The 18,223-nt window shown below is 42.8% G+C and overlaps 2 protein-coding genes across 3 annotated transcripts in view; one reads left to right on the top strand and one right to left on the bottom strand.

Annotated features, from left to right (window-relative positions):
• The first annotated feature begins 695 nt into the window (after nt 1–695).
• CHRAC1 (chromatin accessibility complex subunit 1) lies at nt 696–3,490 on the top strand. Its single transcript, XM_027713045.2, has 3 exons — nt 696–962; nt 1,523–1,649; nt 2,598–3,490. Exons 1-3 carry the CDS (start codon nt 834–836, stop codon nt 2,741–2,743), a joined length of 402 nt encoding a protein of 133 aa, XP_027568846.1. The 5' UTR covers nt 696–833; the 3' UTR covers nt 2,744–3,490.
• Nucleotides 3,491–8,242: 4,752 nt separating this feature from the next.
• AGO2 (argonaute RISC catalytic component 2) overlaps nt 8,243–18,223 on the bottom strand; it is a 53,053-nt gene continuing 43,072 nt past the window's right edge. For both annotated transcript variants that reach the window (XM_027713042.2, XM_027713043.2), the window contains exon 19: nt 8,243–18,121. In XM_027713042.2, the coding sequence (XP_027568843.1) occupies nt 18,013–18,121 (109 nt within the window). In that variant the 3' untranslated portion in view covers nt 8,243–18,012. The remainder of the gene's footprint in view (nt 18,122–18,223) is intronic.

Genomic DNA, 18,223 nt, shown 5'->3' with positions numbered 1-18,223 from the left:
TGGTTAGATATAGGAATGGGCTGCTCAAGGAGGTGGTGGAGTCACCGTCCCTGGAGGTGTTTAAGAAAGACAGGACGTGGCACTTAGTTCCATAGTCTAGTTGACATGGTGGTGTTCGGTCATAGGTTGGACTCGATGATCTCAGAGATCTTTTCCAACCAGAATTCCAGTCTTCTCCAACAGAATTCTGTGATTCTGAGAAGTCTCTGAAGCCTCAGCGCGCCCGGGGAGGCGGAGCCGGCGGGGCTGGTGGTCCCTGTAGTCCCTTCTTTTGGGAGTTGTAATCTCGGGATCAGGCCGGTCCCGGTGCAGGGAGCTGTAGTCCAGGAAGGTACCTGTGTTTCAGGGAGCTGTAGTCCCGGGATCGGCGCCGTCGGGAGCTGTACTCCCAGGACAGGCGCCGTCGGGAGCTGTAGTCCCGGGATCGGCGCCGTAGGGAGCTGTCGGGAGCTGTAGCCCCGGATGGTGCCATAGAGAACTGTAGTCCCGGGCTCGATGCCGTAGGGAGCTGTCGGGAGCTGTAGTCCCGGGGTCGGTGCCCTAGGAAGCTGTTGGGAGCTGTAGTCCCGGGATCGGCGCTGTCGGGAGCTGTCGGGAGCTGTAGTCCCGGGATCGGCGCTGTCGGGAGCTGTAGTCCCGGGCTCGGTGCCGTAGGGAGCTGTCGGGAGCTGTAGTCCCGGGCTCGGTGCCGTAGGGAGCTGTCGGGAGCTGTAGTCCCGGGGTCGGTGCCGTAGGGAGCTGTCGGGAGCTGTAGTCCCGGGCTCGGTGCCGTAGGGAGCTGTCGGGAGCTGTAGTCCCGGCTCAGCCCCGCCTACAGGTCCCGGCGGGCCGAGATGGCGGCGCGGCTGAGCGAGAACCGTCTGGTGTCGCTGCCCCTGTCGCGGATCCGCGTCATCATGAAGAGCTCCCCGGAGGTGTCCAGCATCAACCAGGACGCGCTGTTCCTCACAGCCAAAGCCACGGTACCGCCGCGCCCTCCCCGCTCCCCCTGCCCCGGCCGAGGGGCCTCTGCCCCCGGGCCGCGCTCCCGCTGCCCGCTCCCCGCATCGAGACATGGAACCAAACCCTGGCCCTCAGCTTCCCCGACATTAGAATCATAGAGTGGTTTGGGTTGGAAGGAGACCTGGAAGATCAGGGGCACCTTCCACTAGACCAGGTTGCTCCAAGCCCCGTCCAACCTGGCCTTGAAACACTTCCAGGGATGGGGCAGCCACAGCTTCTTCTGGGCAAACTGGGCCTCATCACCCTCACTACAGGGAAGAATTTTTTTCCTGATATCGAGTCTAAACCTACTTTTTTTCAGTTTGAAGCCATTCCCCTTGTTCCTGTTACAAGCCCTTGTAAACACTCTTGCCCTGTCTGTCCTGTAAGTTCTCTTTGGGTACTGGACATCCCTGAGTCTCTGCACTGAGTGCCCACTGTCTGTGTGGTTAAACATGGTGCTTCTGCCTTGAGAGAGGGATCAACTATATATGTGAATTCTTAGCTTGACTATTTGTTTTTGTTTTCTTTTTTTTTTTAGGAGCTTTTTGTTCAGTATTTGGCTTCATACTCCTACAAACACGGCAGAGGGAAGGAGAAGAACGCTCTGACTTACACTGACCTGTCTCATACAGCAGAAGAGTGTGAGACCTTTCAGTTCCTTGCAGGTATTGATGTTACGAGGACAAATCCAGTGTGTGATTTAGACAATGAAATCTTGGTCTTAATGCATTGTTTTGTGAGGACCCAGTTCTGCTGCTGGTCACTGATCCCCTGTATAGCATTCAACTGGAACTCATAAACTACATTGCTGAAAACATTTCTTTGTGAATGGGGATTTTTCTTCTGCCTCTAAATTATACAATTATACTATATATAGTTCTTAGCATATTGCCTTAAGCATTTCTTAAATTGCAATTCCATTGAAAGCTTTCAGCCCATAAAAGAAGATCATTGCACATCTTTAGGTGAGAAGTTACGTGGACCAAAAGTGGTGCACACAGAAATCTGTAAGTTTTGAGCAAAAGGGCTTCATTGTATGGTCCCTCTCTCCTTTTAGATATATGTACACACATGTGTGTACATGCAGTTTTTACTGGTGCTTGGATTTGTGTTGTAACACTGAGCTCAAAGATGCTCTTAATCCAGTCTTTCTCTGGGTTCCCCATGAACATACTTCCAGTGCACACAGTTCTGCTTTGTATCAGGTCCATTACTGCCCTGAACAACTATCTTAATGAAAAATAAACCACACCAAAACAAAACATTTTTACAGGGTATGAGTTGGAGAGCTGGCTTGTTGGATCCAGGCAGCTGAGCACTCTATTTTAAATCAAATAAATAATGCACATCAGCAGACAGTAAAGACAGTTGCCAGTAATGAGTCGTAAAATATATTCCTTATCTTTGGTTACTTGTACTGTAAGTGGGTAATTCCCTGTTACTCTTACAGCTGTATAGGTCAGACTGTTTTACCTGATTATTCACTTGAGCTTTGTTAAAAATACTAATATTTATTTTTGACTTCATTTCATTAGTGATTTGGATGCAACAGTATTAATGAGGTAATGTAAGTGTTCAAAACTGACTATAAAAGCAACAATTCTACCTTCCAGATATCTTGCCAAAGAAGATCCTAGCGAGCAAATACCTAAAGATGCTCGAAAAAGAGAAACGAGATGGAGAAGTGGGGGAAGGACATGAAGAGGATGAGGAGGAAGAGGAGGAAGATGAAGCTGTTGGTGACAGTGTTGGATCTTAAGGCCAATGGAGAATTGCTTCATAGTTGATCCACTTTCTGTTGTATAAAGGATGTTTTTGTGACTGAGAATCCAGATGCTGGATATATTTATACACTGAGCCATCTGCTTTTGCTTTAAGAAGTTTAGAAATTGAACTTTATACTTTTTGAAGAATGGGATTCTACCCTCAGAAACACGGCGGGGTAGGAGGACACAGTGTAAATCTGACAGCAGAGCTTGCTCAGATGATTTAAAATTACTTTTCAGACAATCAGTACCCAAATTTAAAATTTCTTACAGGCAGCTTTCAGTCCAAAAGCTCCAAAAGTGGACCAAGTCCATTAAATAAGTCTTTAAAAACAGCTACTTCTGTGATGTAGCCTAGACACCATGTGGGCACCAAAACAGGGTTGAGGAGATCCATTACAAGGGCTAATGAGGTTCTGCAGTTGTGGTGGTAAAAGTAAATGTCTTAGAAAATGATGTAAATATGTACTTCTGGGACCTTTTTCTCTAATGAACTCTATTTCTGCAGTTTCTCCTTCCAAAATGCACATTGAAGTCTTACTAGACGTGAATTCCTGAGAGTAAGCAACTCCTTTGCCATTGGAGTGACAGAGCTGGATTTTTCACTTGGTTTTAGTTTGTTGTTTTGTGGTTTATTTTGTTTTGGTTTTGTTTGGGTTTTTTTACAATAGAAATGGCAACCGCCCTGTATGGAACTTTACGTGCAACTTTCTAAAATAAATGTTTTGTATGAAAACTGACATTGGTGCAGAAACTTTCTGTTCTTTCCAGCTTCAATCATGACCAGTGTAGTAATGTTTGCAGAGAGTCATGGTCAGTCATTGAGAGAGAAATAACCAAAATCTCTTCCCCCAGGTGTGGAGAATGCCCCAGGTAAGAATGGGAATGTTATTAGAGAACAGGACCTCCCACTCCAAAAAAGCTGGGCAGTGACCTGCCCTGAATCAGTCAGGAATTTGTTGTCTCAACACCCCATTTTGGCTGGCATGGTAAAGGGAACTGTCCTTCCTGTCAGGATGACACCAACTGCTTCTCTTGGGTTGAAGACACACTAAACTGCTCTTAAAACACAGGGCAGAAAGCGCCAGCAGCTCCATAATCCAACACACTCCAGGCTGGTGCTAGGAAAGCACAGTGGAGGTTAGGCAGGTAAGAGCAGGCACTGGCAGGGCAAAGCTACTGAGCCACACCAGAAATGCTATTTTAAAAGATCAAAGGATGTTCCACTACAAAAACTTCCCTAAGTTGCCATAAATGAAAATGGTATTGTACCAGGAATGCTGCAGTGAGTGCTGAGTGATGCTGGATCCCTAGAGAAGTTCCCAAGTGGGTTTATGCTAAACTACTCCATTGTTGAAAGGGTTGTTTGGTGCTTTTTTTTTTAAATGTTTTTATTAAAAGTGCATGGAGATCTGTGGGAAACTGAGCATGGAATGCTGTCTGTTGGGGGGAGGGGGTGCCAGCAGCAGGATGTGCCAGTTCTTTGGGAAAATAAAAAAAAAAGGTACTTGCACATCTGGCCCCAAGGTCAACCCTCCACAACCAGAAATGCCAAACCAGCACATTAACAAAAGGCACTACATTCCAAGTGGGATCAGATGTGCACAGAGACTGACCCAGGCACTGGGACACCAGGATAACATTTCAAGTGACACTTCCCAGTCCACCCTTATCCCTTGCAGGAAGTGAAGAGCCACATCCACAAGCTGCAGCTACAAAACACATAATTGAACATGAACTTCCTCAAAAGTGACCAAGTATCTTCACCTGTTTGAGGCGTTCAGGGCTTTTAGAGAGCGGAACACAGGCCAGGGGACGCTTTGCAGGATGAATCTATTATTATATATTTCTGTCTTCCCCCCCTTCCAGTAATGGCTTGTGAAGTCCTTCCCACCCCCAGCCAAAGCTGCTCAAAGGAGATGAAACTTCCTAAGCTTGCAAAAAATGACAAAAGGACTGTGGTTACTAAGTATAAATCACCATATTTCATCCCTCTTAGAAGTTTCCTGTGGGATGATGAACATATTCTGTGAATTACTGAGGCCACAAGAACGTGCACACCCTTCTGGATTCGCTCAGCCAGAATCCTCGATGGGAACTTCAGAGCTGCCAAAATTTGCCACAGCCATCCCCGAGGCCCTGCAGCTGCCAGAGCCGGTTGCCATCAAACCAGTGAAGGGTTATTTGTTTTCCCCAAGAGCCTGACAGAGCAAAACCACATCCAACTCAAAGCAAGGTTTCAAAAACAAGGGGAAAAATAAACGGAAGGGACAGCTGGGACATCATTTTCACATTATTGAGTAAAACTCATCTGTGTTTGCAGGGTTGGGCTCCCAAAGGAAGCTCCTCATCACCCTTGCAGTTCTCTTGGGTATCTTCTTTCACTCAGTGATTTATAGAACACACCAGGTGGTCACAGCTTTTCCATTTAAAAACTGACCACTGTAGGAATTCACTCAGAAAGCAAAAGGCAGGATTTCAGGCAAGTGGTTTCCAAAGCACCTTCCATAAATAATTCCAGGATTATGACTTGTAAGCAGTTAAAGCAGCAAATATTGTCTCTGGAAAGCTGGGCAAAGAGGAGGTCAGTGCACAGGGAAACATCCAAACCAGAGGTGAGTGGTGTAATGCAAGGGAGGGCAAAGGGACCAGAGCTTTTGGGCTCTCAGGCAACAGAGACCTTCTCTTGCTCAGCCTGGAGAAAAGGAGGCTCAGGAGGGACCTTCTGGATCTCTACAACTCCCTGAAAGGAGGTTGTAGCCAGGTGGGGGTCAGTCTCTTCTCCCACATAACAGGCGTTAGGATGAGAGGAAATGGCCTCAAGTTGTGCCAGGGGAGGTTTAGATTGGACATCAGGGAAAATTCTTCACAGAAGGAGTTGTCAGGCATTGGAAGAGGCTGTCCAGGGAAGTGGTGGAGTCACCATCCCTGGGGGAATTAAAAAGCAGTGTAGATGTGGCACTTGGGGACACGGTTTAGTGGTGGCCTTGGCAGTGCTGGGTTAATTATTGCACTGGATGATCACAGAGGTATTTTCCAACCTAAACGATTCCGTGATTCTCTACTCACTATGGAAAATGACTGGGGCTATGAATATGTCCTGTATTCAACATGCCCATCCATGGAACAGTCTCACAGTGCACAAAATGGCCAAATATTACACAAAAAGACATCAAACAGTATCTTGTAAAGATGAGGAATTTTATTTTATTGACATACTATGAGGCAAAACAAAATTGACACCATACAAAATAACTTTATAAAATATCATTCACATCATTATTTTGTCAGGAATTACAGCATTCTGAGCTTGTTACGAGTCTTATGTTTTGAGGTGAAAAACACTACGCTAAATCTTTAGTATTAGTTGTATATATACAGTAAGAAACCAGAACAGAACCTGTTAGGTTTTTCATGAGTTTATTGCAAAAGTAGTGCAAACTATTTTACCTTGCGAGCTGTAAAACAAACTTGGAAAAGGACCCACCTAAGCTTAAAAACATGACAATAAATGCTCGATTTCACAGCCTTTGCAGCTTCCTTCAAACAGTTCTCAACAAAAAAATTCCCCATCTCTGCACCATGTTTAGATTTTCACTGATTTGGAACTGAAGGAGTAGAGGATGGACCTGCACAGGGAGCGGGCAGAGGGCAGGAGTGTCCTGCTCTGACACGGGGCACAGCTTTTACCAATGGATTTGGGGAGCTCAGGGAATTTGGTGCAGCCCCAAAACACCTGCCAACAACAGGGCAAGTTGGGTCACTTTGTTCCCCCCTGTTAATAAGCTGCCCCTTTCCATACTCGTATTTGAGAAAAGAGTCAAGAAAGCAGAACAAGCAGGAGAAAAAATATATAATTAAGAATTAAGAACATGTATTGTCTGTTTTAGGAATATAGTATCCTTTTCCTCCTCTTCCTGAAGTCTACATAAAGCAGATTTCCATGGTCCTCCTCCCCATGGGCACACCTCATCCCAAACCACTGCACGATCCCAAGGCAGGATACTACATTCTACGAGATCCAGAGAAAACAACGGCCTAAAATGCTACCGGGGTCCCCCAAAAACAAACAGGTAGCTGAGTCATCTCCTAAAAAAATCATAAAAGCAAACAAATGCTACATGAAAAATGTTAAAGAAACAAAATGCAGCATATTCAGGCTCTTTTTTTTTATTTTTTATCTTGAGGTACCTATATAAATATTACCTTCTGCCCAAAGTACGATTGGTTTTGTTAAAAAACTAAAGTCCTTGTCACGAGCCAATTGCAGGGCAAACATTATTACTGAGAAAGTGCAACCATGCTGATCATTTATCTGCAGCATATTAAAGGATGATTAGGCTTTAGAAAATATAGCTTAAGTCTAGACCTGATGGAGCAGTTTTATAAAAACACTGAACAGAGGCATTTTCCTTTTGTTCGAGTCTCTCTGCAGCAGAAAGCCTTAGGAAACAGCTTGGAAGTCCTGCCATGATGGAATGTCAGCACTTTTACAATCCCATATATAGATATTTTTTTTCTTTAATATTTAAACTAAATACAATTTTACAGCAAAGATTCCCCCCCCTCCCCCTCTGTTGTAGGTACTGGTAAAAAGTCGATTTTTTTTTATTATTATTTTTTAAACTTCAAAAAATGATAGAGTATCACAACTTAAAGCTTTCCAAAAATGAATTCTTTTGAAGTAAAAAAGGTTCACATCATAGAAAAACTTACACGTAGTTGTAAACTTACAAACTTATAAAATCGTGGAAAGGTCAATGACATTTTATTCCCTCACCCTTACACGTGTATCCACTCATTTTTAAATATATATATATATATATACATGCACACACATACAGTTATGTGCTATATGTGTGTGATATATGCATATATAGAGACACACAGGTTACAGATTTGGGGTCAGGATTATACATTTTAAACTTTATTGGGCGTTTCTCTTTGCCTAGGTCAGCTGTGATACTGTACATTTTACAACTTGCTACACTGAAAAAATAGCTTCAAATTCGCTAAAACTCCATTTTGTGACTTTTTTTTTGCCTTTTTTTTTTTTTTACTTGGCCGTTAAAACCCATTTGCTGTTTTTAATTAAGAAGACGAGTTTTGATTGTTACGCACTGGGGGGGGAAAAAAAACTACCCAAAAAAAAACAACCACAAAGGCACAAAGAATAAAACTCAAATCCAAGATCGTTGTCTCTGAACAATAACCCCGAGGTTTTGGGGCGCGGGCGCCGAAGGTCGGACGTCACGCGCGGTTTGGTCGCTGTTTTGCCAATCTCCTCGACAATTTGAGCAATTAGCACCCAACTGGTTACATGAGGTAGATCCAAATCAGAAAAAAAAAAAAAAAAAAAAAAAAAGAGCAAGCTGGGTCCCCAACACTTTTTTTTTTTGCCTCTATTTAAAATGTTTTAAGGGTTCTATGTCAGTCGTGAGAAGTGGAAGCGATGGCACCGTCTGAAGCGAGCACAGAACTCAGGAATGGATTTTTTTTTGGATGTAAATTTAAGTGTTAAAATCACAATCCTCCTTCAGGCAGAGATTTTGCTGGCAGGGGGGAGGGAGGAGAGTATGTTCAACAACAAAAAGCTGGGATTTGGGAAAGCCTGTTTGGCGTTGGCTGCCAGAGGAACCCGAGAGCCCAGGACAGCCAGTGCCTGAAGAGGCATCACAGTATAGAGCTGCGGGTGCCCCCTATTCCCCAGGTGAGAAGACTTCCTTTACTAACATTTAAGCTTTACACCTCCCCGTGTTAAACAGTATTTTTGCATACTCTGAGAGAAAAATCTGACTAATCCATCGTTTTGTTAAGGCTTAGTTTAAAGTGGCGTCGCCACACAAATGCTCCCCTACGAGATAAACACGGGAGGTGAACTACACACACACACACCCCCCTCGAGACACCCCACGGCTGGAGGAACATAAAGCAACATGTACAACCCGTGTGGGAAATCCTACAACACCAGGGATGCACTCAGAAGTCAGTTGAGGGTATTTCTGGGTCTGTTTTTGCATTACAAGTGCTACTCTTACCCAGCCAGCACTACATTGGTTATATGCAAGCACAAGACAGTTCAGCACAGATGCAACACACACACAAACTAAGTACACATTTAGTACCACTTGAAACGACCTTAACATCAGAGCTTTTTCTTTCCCCCCCTCCCAACAAAAAATAGTAAACTTTAAGTGGCCATAAAAACATTTTGATTCTTCAAGGGAACATTTACAATATGAAACTTTTGAGTTGATTTTTGGTTCTTTTTCAGTTATTTTATTAAAAAAAATAAGATTTAGAAACTATTAAACAAAAGATTAAAACCTTAACAGACGTCAGTTAAATGTGCAATGTACCAGGATTAAAGAGAAAAAGGAAATATGGATTTAATGAATACATTCTGTTTTCCATCTTGCCCTCCCGAGATCGAATTAACCACTTTGCTGCACAGAAATTGGGGCTGGATCTTCATTTATCAACTGCCCTAAATGCTGAGACTTTTGTGATTGTACAAACTAATAAAACACTGAGTAAGCCAGGGAAATTGTGCTTATTATTTCCAGCAAAATACTGCCTTTCTATCTTTTATAGACAGTCTATAAACTGTCGCCTTTCACTAACTGTGTGTAAACTCACACACACAAATGGATACACACACACACACACACATCTGTAAAATCTACTAAACTTGATCAACAAATTACAGAAAGCAAGCGGTAACACTCTTCAGGATAGCACAGAACTTTGCAAATGTAATTCCTCATTGCACCTCAGTGAAAACTTGATTTTCCAAGATACGTGTTTCTGAAACTCACTCCTTAATGGTTTTTGATGGTTTGTTTGGGGGTTTTTTCCCCCCTTGTTTTGTTTGCTTTAAAATGAAATTACAAAGATGCCACTTATGAGATGAGCAATTGAAGGGCTCAGTCATATTAAGTTACATGAGGAAACATATCAGGAATACCAAAATTTGGGTCAATATATGTATTTTTTTCAATAGCACAGAAACAGTTGCATCTGAGCATCTCACAGCTGATGCAGAATTAACTTTGGTGAAATCTAGAAAGAAACTTCATTGCATGTCCTGCTGATACAGGAGGACTGTGATCCAACCCACAGCACATGACCCCGTAGCTGAGATTTTGCATGTCCCGAAAGCCCAGCCCTGACCTGCTCTGAGTCAAGTACATGGCAGGCAAAAATGTGCAATTTTACAGATACTGGCACGAGTAAAGTTCCTCTGTTCATGGATTTAAAACCAGGAAAAGCTGATAAATACAGAAAAGAGTCCACATTATATTTTTTTTTCCCCTGACAGGAAATCTAACCTAACAAAGCAAACACAAACAGCACCAGCCAGGGGATTAGAGGCTCCCAAGCTTTGCCTGCTGACCTGTTCACCATTCATGCTTGCCAAGCACGCTCAAAAAAACCCCACAAGATGGCCAGAAAAGTTTCAATTTAGTTCTTGTGGACAATTCTCAGACAGGATCTGCAATCCCTGCTGATGAGCAGGTAGTAGTTATTCCAGCAGGTGGTTTAGTTGTGCTTAAAGAAGGGGGGGGGGAAAAACAAAACTAAAGCTCCCGGTACAACAGCACATCCAAAAATGTGGGAAAAACACAACCATAACCTGTGCACTCCTAAGAACCTTAGAGAAAAGAATATGCCCTTTGATACAGACCTGCCCTGCAATCCTGGGCTCTCCAAAATCCCACAGGGAGCTTTGGTGGAAGAGCAGCCACAGGGAGTTTTAAGATGCATCTGCAGAGGCAGCGCACGGACAAATCCAAAGCAACTGCTCTTCTGGGGATATTTAGGTGGGAGGGAGGAGCAGCCACCCTTCACCTGGTGCTGTAGGGTCATAGCACTGCCATGTGCAAAAATCTCAAAATGAACTCTTGTCAGCCTCTCTCCCCTCCAAATCCAGCAACGCCCCTGTCCTGGCTCCAGCCAAGCCCAAAGTTCTCAGACACGAAGCACTGACACCACAAATCACCTTGAGGAACTCCCTCCCAACACTCCCCCTGTGGGGAAGGGGCCAATGGATGGGTGTGGGGAAGGTGGATCTGTGAGGGGACTGGCAGGGAAGCCAAAAGGGAAACCAAGAATTAAACAGTCACCTTAACAAGTGCTTAATTAGCAATTTTGCAAGAAGATGCTTCCCCTCGCTCCTCAGCTCATCTCCTCAAGGGAGGGGGTGCCTGGCATTGCTCTTCCCTACAGCATGACCAGCATCCAGCACGGGGCTCTTCCCCTGCCTGAACTTCCTGATGATCCCAGGTTTGCAGACATAGTCTGGGAAGCACACAGCTCCCCTCCCATCAACAAGGGAGAAGCCGTTCCAGCATCCCTGCACAGTGAAACCCCTGCCAGGCCACAACAGCAATAGTGGCCGTGGATCTGCAGTACAGGATGTAGTGAAATACCTTCTCAAAAGCAGCCATTTACCCTGTACTTCACACTTTTGGAGGAGCTTCATTAAATAATAACTGAGAACTGAACCAAATTTTGGGGATTTTACCCCATTCGGTTATTAATGAGCTGATTTATAATGATTTATTCAGTCACTCACAAAAACTGGCTCCTAGAAAGTCAGAACTTCAGCAATCCTCCAGCTCATCCATGGATGAGCTTCATTAGTGTCTACACCCAGAGATCAAGAGGAAATTGCAGGGAACACAGAATCCCACCAAACTCACTCCTGAGAGGCCAAAATCCACAGCACAAAGCCCAGTTACTTTTAAATAAAACTAAACTCTAACACTGCTGTGAAACCACACCAGCACACTGTGCTCCAACAGGTAGCACTTCTGTGCTCAGCAGAGTGGTTCGTTCTGAGACGAGGAAGCTTGTTTGGATTCATTGTAAACAAAGTCTGATGTATTAGCACAGTTTTCTACAGTTTCATTTCAGGTCACTTAAAGCACCTTCAGTCTATATGCACTTCTGTCAAGGTTGAGTTTCAGCCAAGACTTTGCAGAGAACTGACATTAAATAGTCACAAGAAGAACATACCCAGGCTTAGGGTTGTTTTTTGGTGTTTTGGTACGGGGGGATTTTTTTGCCCGTTTTGAAGTTTATAATTTTCTGAGAAGGGAATAAAGTATTCTCACTCTTACAGTCTCATGTCAACTTATCTAAAAAATACATTAAAAAAATAATCCAATACATATTTTTTTGCCTCAGATTCAAAATATATTTCAAGCACCTTCGTATCATTTTCAGTGAAAACCTGAAGTACAGAAACATTTTTCATTTGGAAAAACAGTACAGAAACTCAAGTGAAGGGAAAGGTTACGGAGGGAGCTGAGTTGGAAGGGACCCACAAGGATCAGAGTCCAACTCCTAAGCGACTGGCCCAAACGGGGATTTTGGCTGCTTAGTGGTAAATTCACTTAAATGAATTCACCTGGGAAGGAATACAGGAGGTAGCCTTGGACTGCACCTGCTTCGTATCTAAGGAGTGTCACAAACCCATTTTGTAGTGATTTGGCCAAGCAATTACATTCATATCAACACTTCAGGCAAAGAAACATCTGTGACAGAGCAACAGGAACACTGACTGGGATCAAACTGATTCTGTGCCACACCACACACACACACACACTCCTTCACACATCCCTCAGAAATGCATCTTTCCAATCATTAACCCTCAAAACCAGGCTGGTTTGCATCCTAACTCTGGACAAGGGGGCTGGAGTTGGAGTCTCTCCCATTCCTGAGGCATATGGAAGCAAAAGGCAATTGCTGAGGGATGGGAAATCAACCAGAGCCAACACTACTCCTTATCTCAGAGCACTAAAACATCCACTGCAGTCCCCAGTCCCACAGCCACGGAGGGACAGACAGCAAGACACTGTAATGTGGATCCCAAATCCCTCTTATTCCACTAATTCTGCCACATACACTGGTTCTGCTTCTACAACACAAGGATCAGATCCTGGAATAAGCAAGAAAAACTGGTGACAGCTACAGCTGATAATCCAGATATTGCATTAATGCTTTTAGTCATCTCACTGACACCAAAATTGGCATTGGAGCATTGCACAGGCAGCGAGCACATGGAGAGCTTAAAAACTGCATCTCTGTGGTGCGGGAGAAACGTGCACAGAGGAGAGAAGAAAGAAATGTTTTATAAATTCAGGCAAACCCTAAATACTTCCACTGTAATAAAGCAACTGTGCCCTTCCTGAATTGACACCATAATGCAATCAAAGTACAACGACATTTAAACACCAAAGCTTGTATCTCGACACTGTAAAATATGGCCGTATTCTGGAAAACAGAACCAGGAATGGTATCCCCAGCATTTCAGTATTTGCTGTAAGAGCACTATTTACAGTATTTTTAAACAGCTACAGCAGATGCAAAAAAACCTCAAAGAACACAAAGAAGTCTTACAGTAAAAAGAGAGTTTAAAAAAAAAAAAAAACAAAACAAATCAGTGCAATTACCTTCTACTTGGAAGTTTTCCTTAGAAAAGATGGCAAGTGTGCATGAAGAAGCATGTTACCAAATGGATATAAAAGTAAAAAACAAAGGACTGTCCTGCATTAGGAATGGGGAAAGCCACACTGGCAGGTCTCATACACAAAGAGAGATGCTATGGCAGAAGAACACTAAAAAAACCAGGAAAACAAGTGATTTTAATTACACTGGTCTCGAGTGTGAAAAATACTGAGAACTCTTCTTACATTCATTTATTTAATGTGTAAAAGATGTCCTAAAAAAAAACAAAAAACCAAGAGTCCCTAATGGTTATTTATGCCACCAGAGATGCTTATTTGACTGAGTCCAGAGCAAGTATGTCCATCTGATCTCCAAAGGTCCCAGTCCTGCATTCCCAGCACATGCAGTCCTGAATAAGCAGAACCTGCAGAACCAACCTCTCCTCTCTCCCAAAGATCAACATTTTCCTCAAAAAGAAACAATTTGCAAGTCCACTAAAATCCCTACAACAATCCACTGAATTTGGCTGGGGGGTGTTAACACAGGCCTTACTCCTGGCCTTGCTCTCAGTTAAATTTTGGATTCGTGGGCATGAAGGAAATGGGGGTTCCTACAGGTGAGACACAGGTGAGCCTGTGTCTGAGGGATCAGCTGCTGCAGCAAAGCAAAGAGCCCTGGCAGCAATCAAAAAGCCCTCAGACCAAAACCTTCAACTTCATCAAAAGCCTTTGGACATATGTACAAAAAAACCTTAGAAGCATCTTAGAAACTTCAGTCTTTTCAGAAAATAACTTGGGCACACAAAATTCCAGATTCCTCACACCTAGAGTTTAAATTTTAAAACCCTTGTGGAAATATCTCATGTTATAAAAATATTCCAACAAGACCAAGACACTGTTCAAATGGACGAAGGCTGCAGGAGTTACTGACAGAGGCAGAGTTAAAGCTAAACCTTCACAACCTTTTTGCTTTTACAATCAGGGAACGCTGCCTGGGGGCCTGAAAGGAGATCAAAGGTATTTGTTACGGATTTCAAAAGTATTTACTATGGATTTCTTGTTTTAAACATAAGTTTCCTGTAAATTTTCCATGTTGGCCCCGGCAGATTAAGACAGAAGAGCTTTCCCTAACAACAGAGAGCAAACTCAGCCGACCCTGACAGATCTAGAAATGAGGGGATTAATGTGCCAAAGCTCCTGGGAGACAGAAGATCATTGATTGTGATTCACAAAGTCAAATATTCAAAACCAAGCCAAGCCAAAATAAGGAGCTCTGATAAAACAAGTGATCTCCCTCAGTCCGTCAGTGCACACACACTGAAGGGTTACATTGCATAGGGGCTGTCTGAAATGCAAACTCACAGAAAGGCAGAGACAAATCCACCTACTTCCAGCATTTCCCAGCAGGACATTTTCTCCTAAGGATCAACTCAGCTGTTTCCTGGGTGCTAGAACAGATGGAATTGGACACGTTATTCTATTCAGCCACTGGAGCAGAAATTTCCACCACCGGGCAAACCTTGTTATTGCATTAGGTTTTGCACATTGGGGGGGGGGGGGAGGGAAAGAGAGAACTTTCAAGTGTTTTACATCTGCTGATAGTACTTTTTACCTCCCAAGGGGAGCATTTTGTCCTTGCTGATGCTGGTTTTTGGGGTGCTGTGCAGTGGGAGTCACACGACTGGAAAATATCCCAAGTGCCTGGGGGTGACATGTTTGGTTATTGCTGCCCTGAGCTGCACAGTGGTTACAGTTGTGGCCTCAACTGGGACTGCTACAGCTTGAACCTGGGTGAGACTGAGACTTCTTCAGCTTTGTGTTGACCTGAGATGTTGCTGTTCTACACCAAACACGTGGGAGGTAAGGAAAAAAAAATAGTAGGATTTTAGGTGTTTGAGGTGGGTTTTTTTCACAGGAGACATTCCTGAATACGTAATTTATATTAAGAATAATCCCAGAAAGAGAGCTGCTGGACTGCCAGCATGCTGTACTTTTCAAAGTATATACTTAATCAGTGTTTTTTAGAAAAATGCTTTAAATCATTCAGAAATTCATCACTGGTGGGAGGGGAAAGGAGGGAGACATCAAGGCATAAAGAATTAGCAGTATTAGAGGCTTAGAAAGATCTGTAAAGGGTAAAAATGTCCTGAAATGCACATAACCATCCCAAGTTCTTCATACTCAGGGAAGGAAAGCTACACAAAATTTCTGCTAATTCCAAGAAGATACACAGACAACAGCTACTCTCAGATTAAGGGCCTGCTTAAAACACCTTTTCTCACAAAGAAAACATCCTAAACAGGATGCAGTGAAGTCCCAGAGTCTGCTTCAGAAATGAGATTTGAGGTCAAGACAGATCCTGCCCTCCTTGCCCCATCTGACCACCTGTACAAGTCATTTATCCCAGATCTGCATGGAAAGAGGGGGATGAATTTCACATCCAAGAGGTCTCTGCATAACAGACAGCAAGATAAACTAAATGGTGTCTTAAAACAGATGGTCTTTTTCCTATGTGTTAAGAACATATCATATAAAAAAATAATTCTTATATAAAAACTTTTGCCAAATTAAAATCTTCACTGAAATAGGAAACCTCTCAAGGAAAGACGGGGAAGTGCAACACACCCACCATGGGAAGGTTCTGCAGTTTAGGGTGCTTGGGGGGAGGTAGGTATAACCTGGCTGGGACACAGCAAGACAGACAGTGCTACCTAAACTTGGCTTAAGATTTGCTTTAAATCTGAATTTCTATAACTACAACCAAGAAGACACTCTGCCCCAGCAGCCTAATCACCAAATTAGAATAATACAAACACAATGATTCCATTAATAGTTTTTACATCTCACTCAAAAAACACCAACAACCAACACAACTGCTACAAGGTGAAGATCTGAACTTGCACAAAATTATGTACCTAAAAGTCTTTATGCAGCAAAGGTTGGGCATTTTCTAGCTTATCCAACAACAACTGGTTGCAGTGGATCTGCTCTATGGCCCAGAGCACTGTGTGGGTTAAAGCTACTTGCCCGTCCCAGTGGCCAGAGGTAAAAGTATCCAAACCAGACTGAGCAGTTGCTCAGAGAAAAGGGAAAAAAAGCAAAATCCACCAGTGGAAGAGAATGAAAATTTTCAAACCTGCCTCTTTAGCACGTTATTTCAGTTTTCCTATGGCAAAACAAACAAGATCAAGTCAGCATAAACAAGTTTTCTGGGCTTTTTCCATTTTCTCCTAAACCTGCCTGTGGCATTGTAATTAGTGCAATGGTTTACATGTGTGTTATGGTTTTTATGAATCCAGTGTGCAAACTAACAGAAGCGTCTGTCTAGAAATTATCAGTTGTAATTAATGCTTCTCCTCAGAGAATGGCAAAACTCTCACATTTCCTATGGACCTCATGCATAACGAAGAGTTTCACCTCCCTCCCTAAGTAAACTTCAGTTTTCCTATGATTTATCTTTACTGCATAGATTCTCTGACTTCTGTCCAACCTGCAGCGAGCCACTCTCCCCTACTGGAGCTCCTGCTTCACCAATCTTCAACATATAAATAAAATACAATTGTTTTGTGCTTGAATGAACGGAGGGTGTTGGTCTCGTGTGCGTCTCTGAACCGCAGAGGTAAAACCTGCTGTGTTGTGTGCACGTTTGAAAAGCCTTTCTGCAAATCCCAAGCTACAACAGACACTGTTTGTATCTCTGAGCTCTCACCACCTCGATTGCATATTTTTGCATTTGAAGAGTAAATGTCCCCACGAGAAGGTTTTCACTTTCTAAGTTCAAAGCATTCTTGATATGTTAACAGAAGTATAATGAGCACTCCTTAGTAAATAAAAATAAATAATAGCATCTAGTCTATCACATTAATACTGTGAAACATATATAAAATTTACATTAACTCAAACTACAGTGAAAAAGGATTGTACTGTATTTATCACCACAGACCCGTATTCTTTATAGACTTTGGAAAGTAAGTGTCACAGTCCTGTATGACAAATCCTAAAGTTAGCTGTCAGTATGATTTTTAAAAAAATCTTTACAAGTTTTTTAAATGGCACATTTTCTTTTGCCAATCTAACTGGAGCTATTAAAAGCTTAGGTACAAGTTTATTTTTTTTTTTTTAAATTCATCTTTAGCCTATGAAAAACATTTTCAAATGCAGCACAATAAAAAACATTCAAGAACAAGCTTCAGAAAATACATTTGCCCTTAGACACACAGAGAATAATCTGAGAATAATCTTTATAAGACAGTTGAAAACCAGGATTTTGTCACTCTCTTATTTTGAAAATAAAAATTTTGTAAATTCATCTAGAATAATCAAGGCTTCATAAATAGTAAAAAAATGCTTTGCTTTGCATTAAAAGGTAATTCACAGCATTTTAGCTCATCAAACCTTAGTATGAATTAGATCTTTCCAAATTATTAAAAGCAACTCAATGAACAGCAAACTGAATGAGGAGTTTTGTGGGTTGGGTTGTTGGTTTTTTGTTTGTTTGTTTTTTCCTTCCCTAAGCCCTGAGAATGCAGCTCTTGATTTAATTATAAAATGGGTCTGTTTTATACCAAGCAGCTTAGAGATTTTTTGGCAAACCACATTTCCAACAATAGTGGGGTTTGGTACAAGAATGCAGTTTGTAATCAAGTCTGAAATTCTGGACGGAAGGCTTCCTTGCAAAACGGGAAAGAAAGGAATTAAGATGTGTCACTCATTGCTGGCTGCCCCTGGAGCTGGGGTTGGTCTAAGTGCAGCTGGTCTTGTGTGAATCCAACTCTGTCTCGTACGGAGTCGCTAAACATTAAAACATGTCAAGCAAAGTACATCGTGCGCAGCGTGTCCTGGTGAACTTGAACTGCCTTGGCAAGTGCTTGGTGGTCTCTGCCATTGCTCTGACCAGAAGTGTGGCTTCCTTCAGCACTGCAAGAGAAGGAGGGGGGGGGGAAACAAAACACAACAGGTTGGGGGAGGGGGGAAGAGAAACCCTGTTTAATCTGCCTCTCCTTGCAGGTGTTTTTTGTG

The sequence above is a fragment of the Pipra filicauda genome, unplaced genomic scaffold (genome assembly GCF_003945595.2).
Source record: "Pipra filicauda isolate LSUMZ 115617 unplaced genomic scaffold, ASM394559v2 scaffold251_size2273266_pilon, whole genome shotgun sequence".
Taxonomy (NCBI): Eukaryota; Metazoa; Chordata; class Aves; order Passeriformes; family Pipridae; genus Pipra; species Pipra filicauda.
Note: the sequence above shows the minus strand (reverse complement) of the source record. Positions and strands in the feature narration are given on the sequence as shown.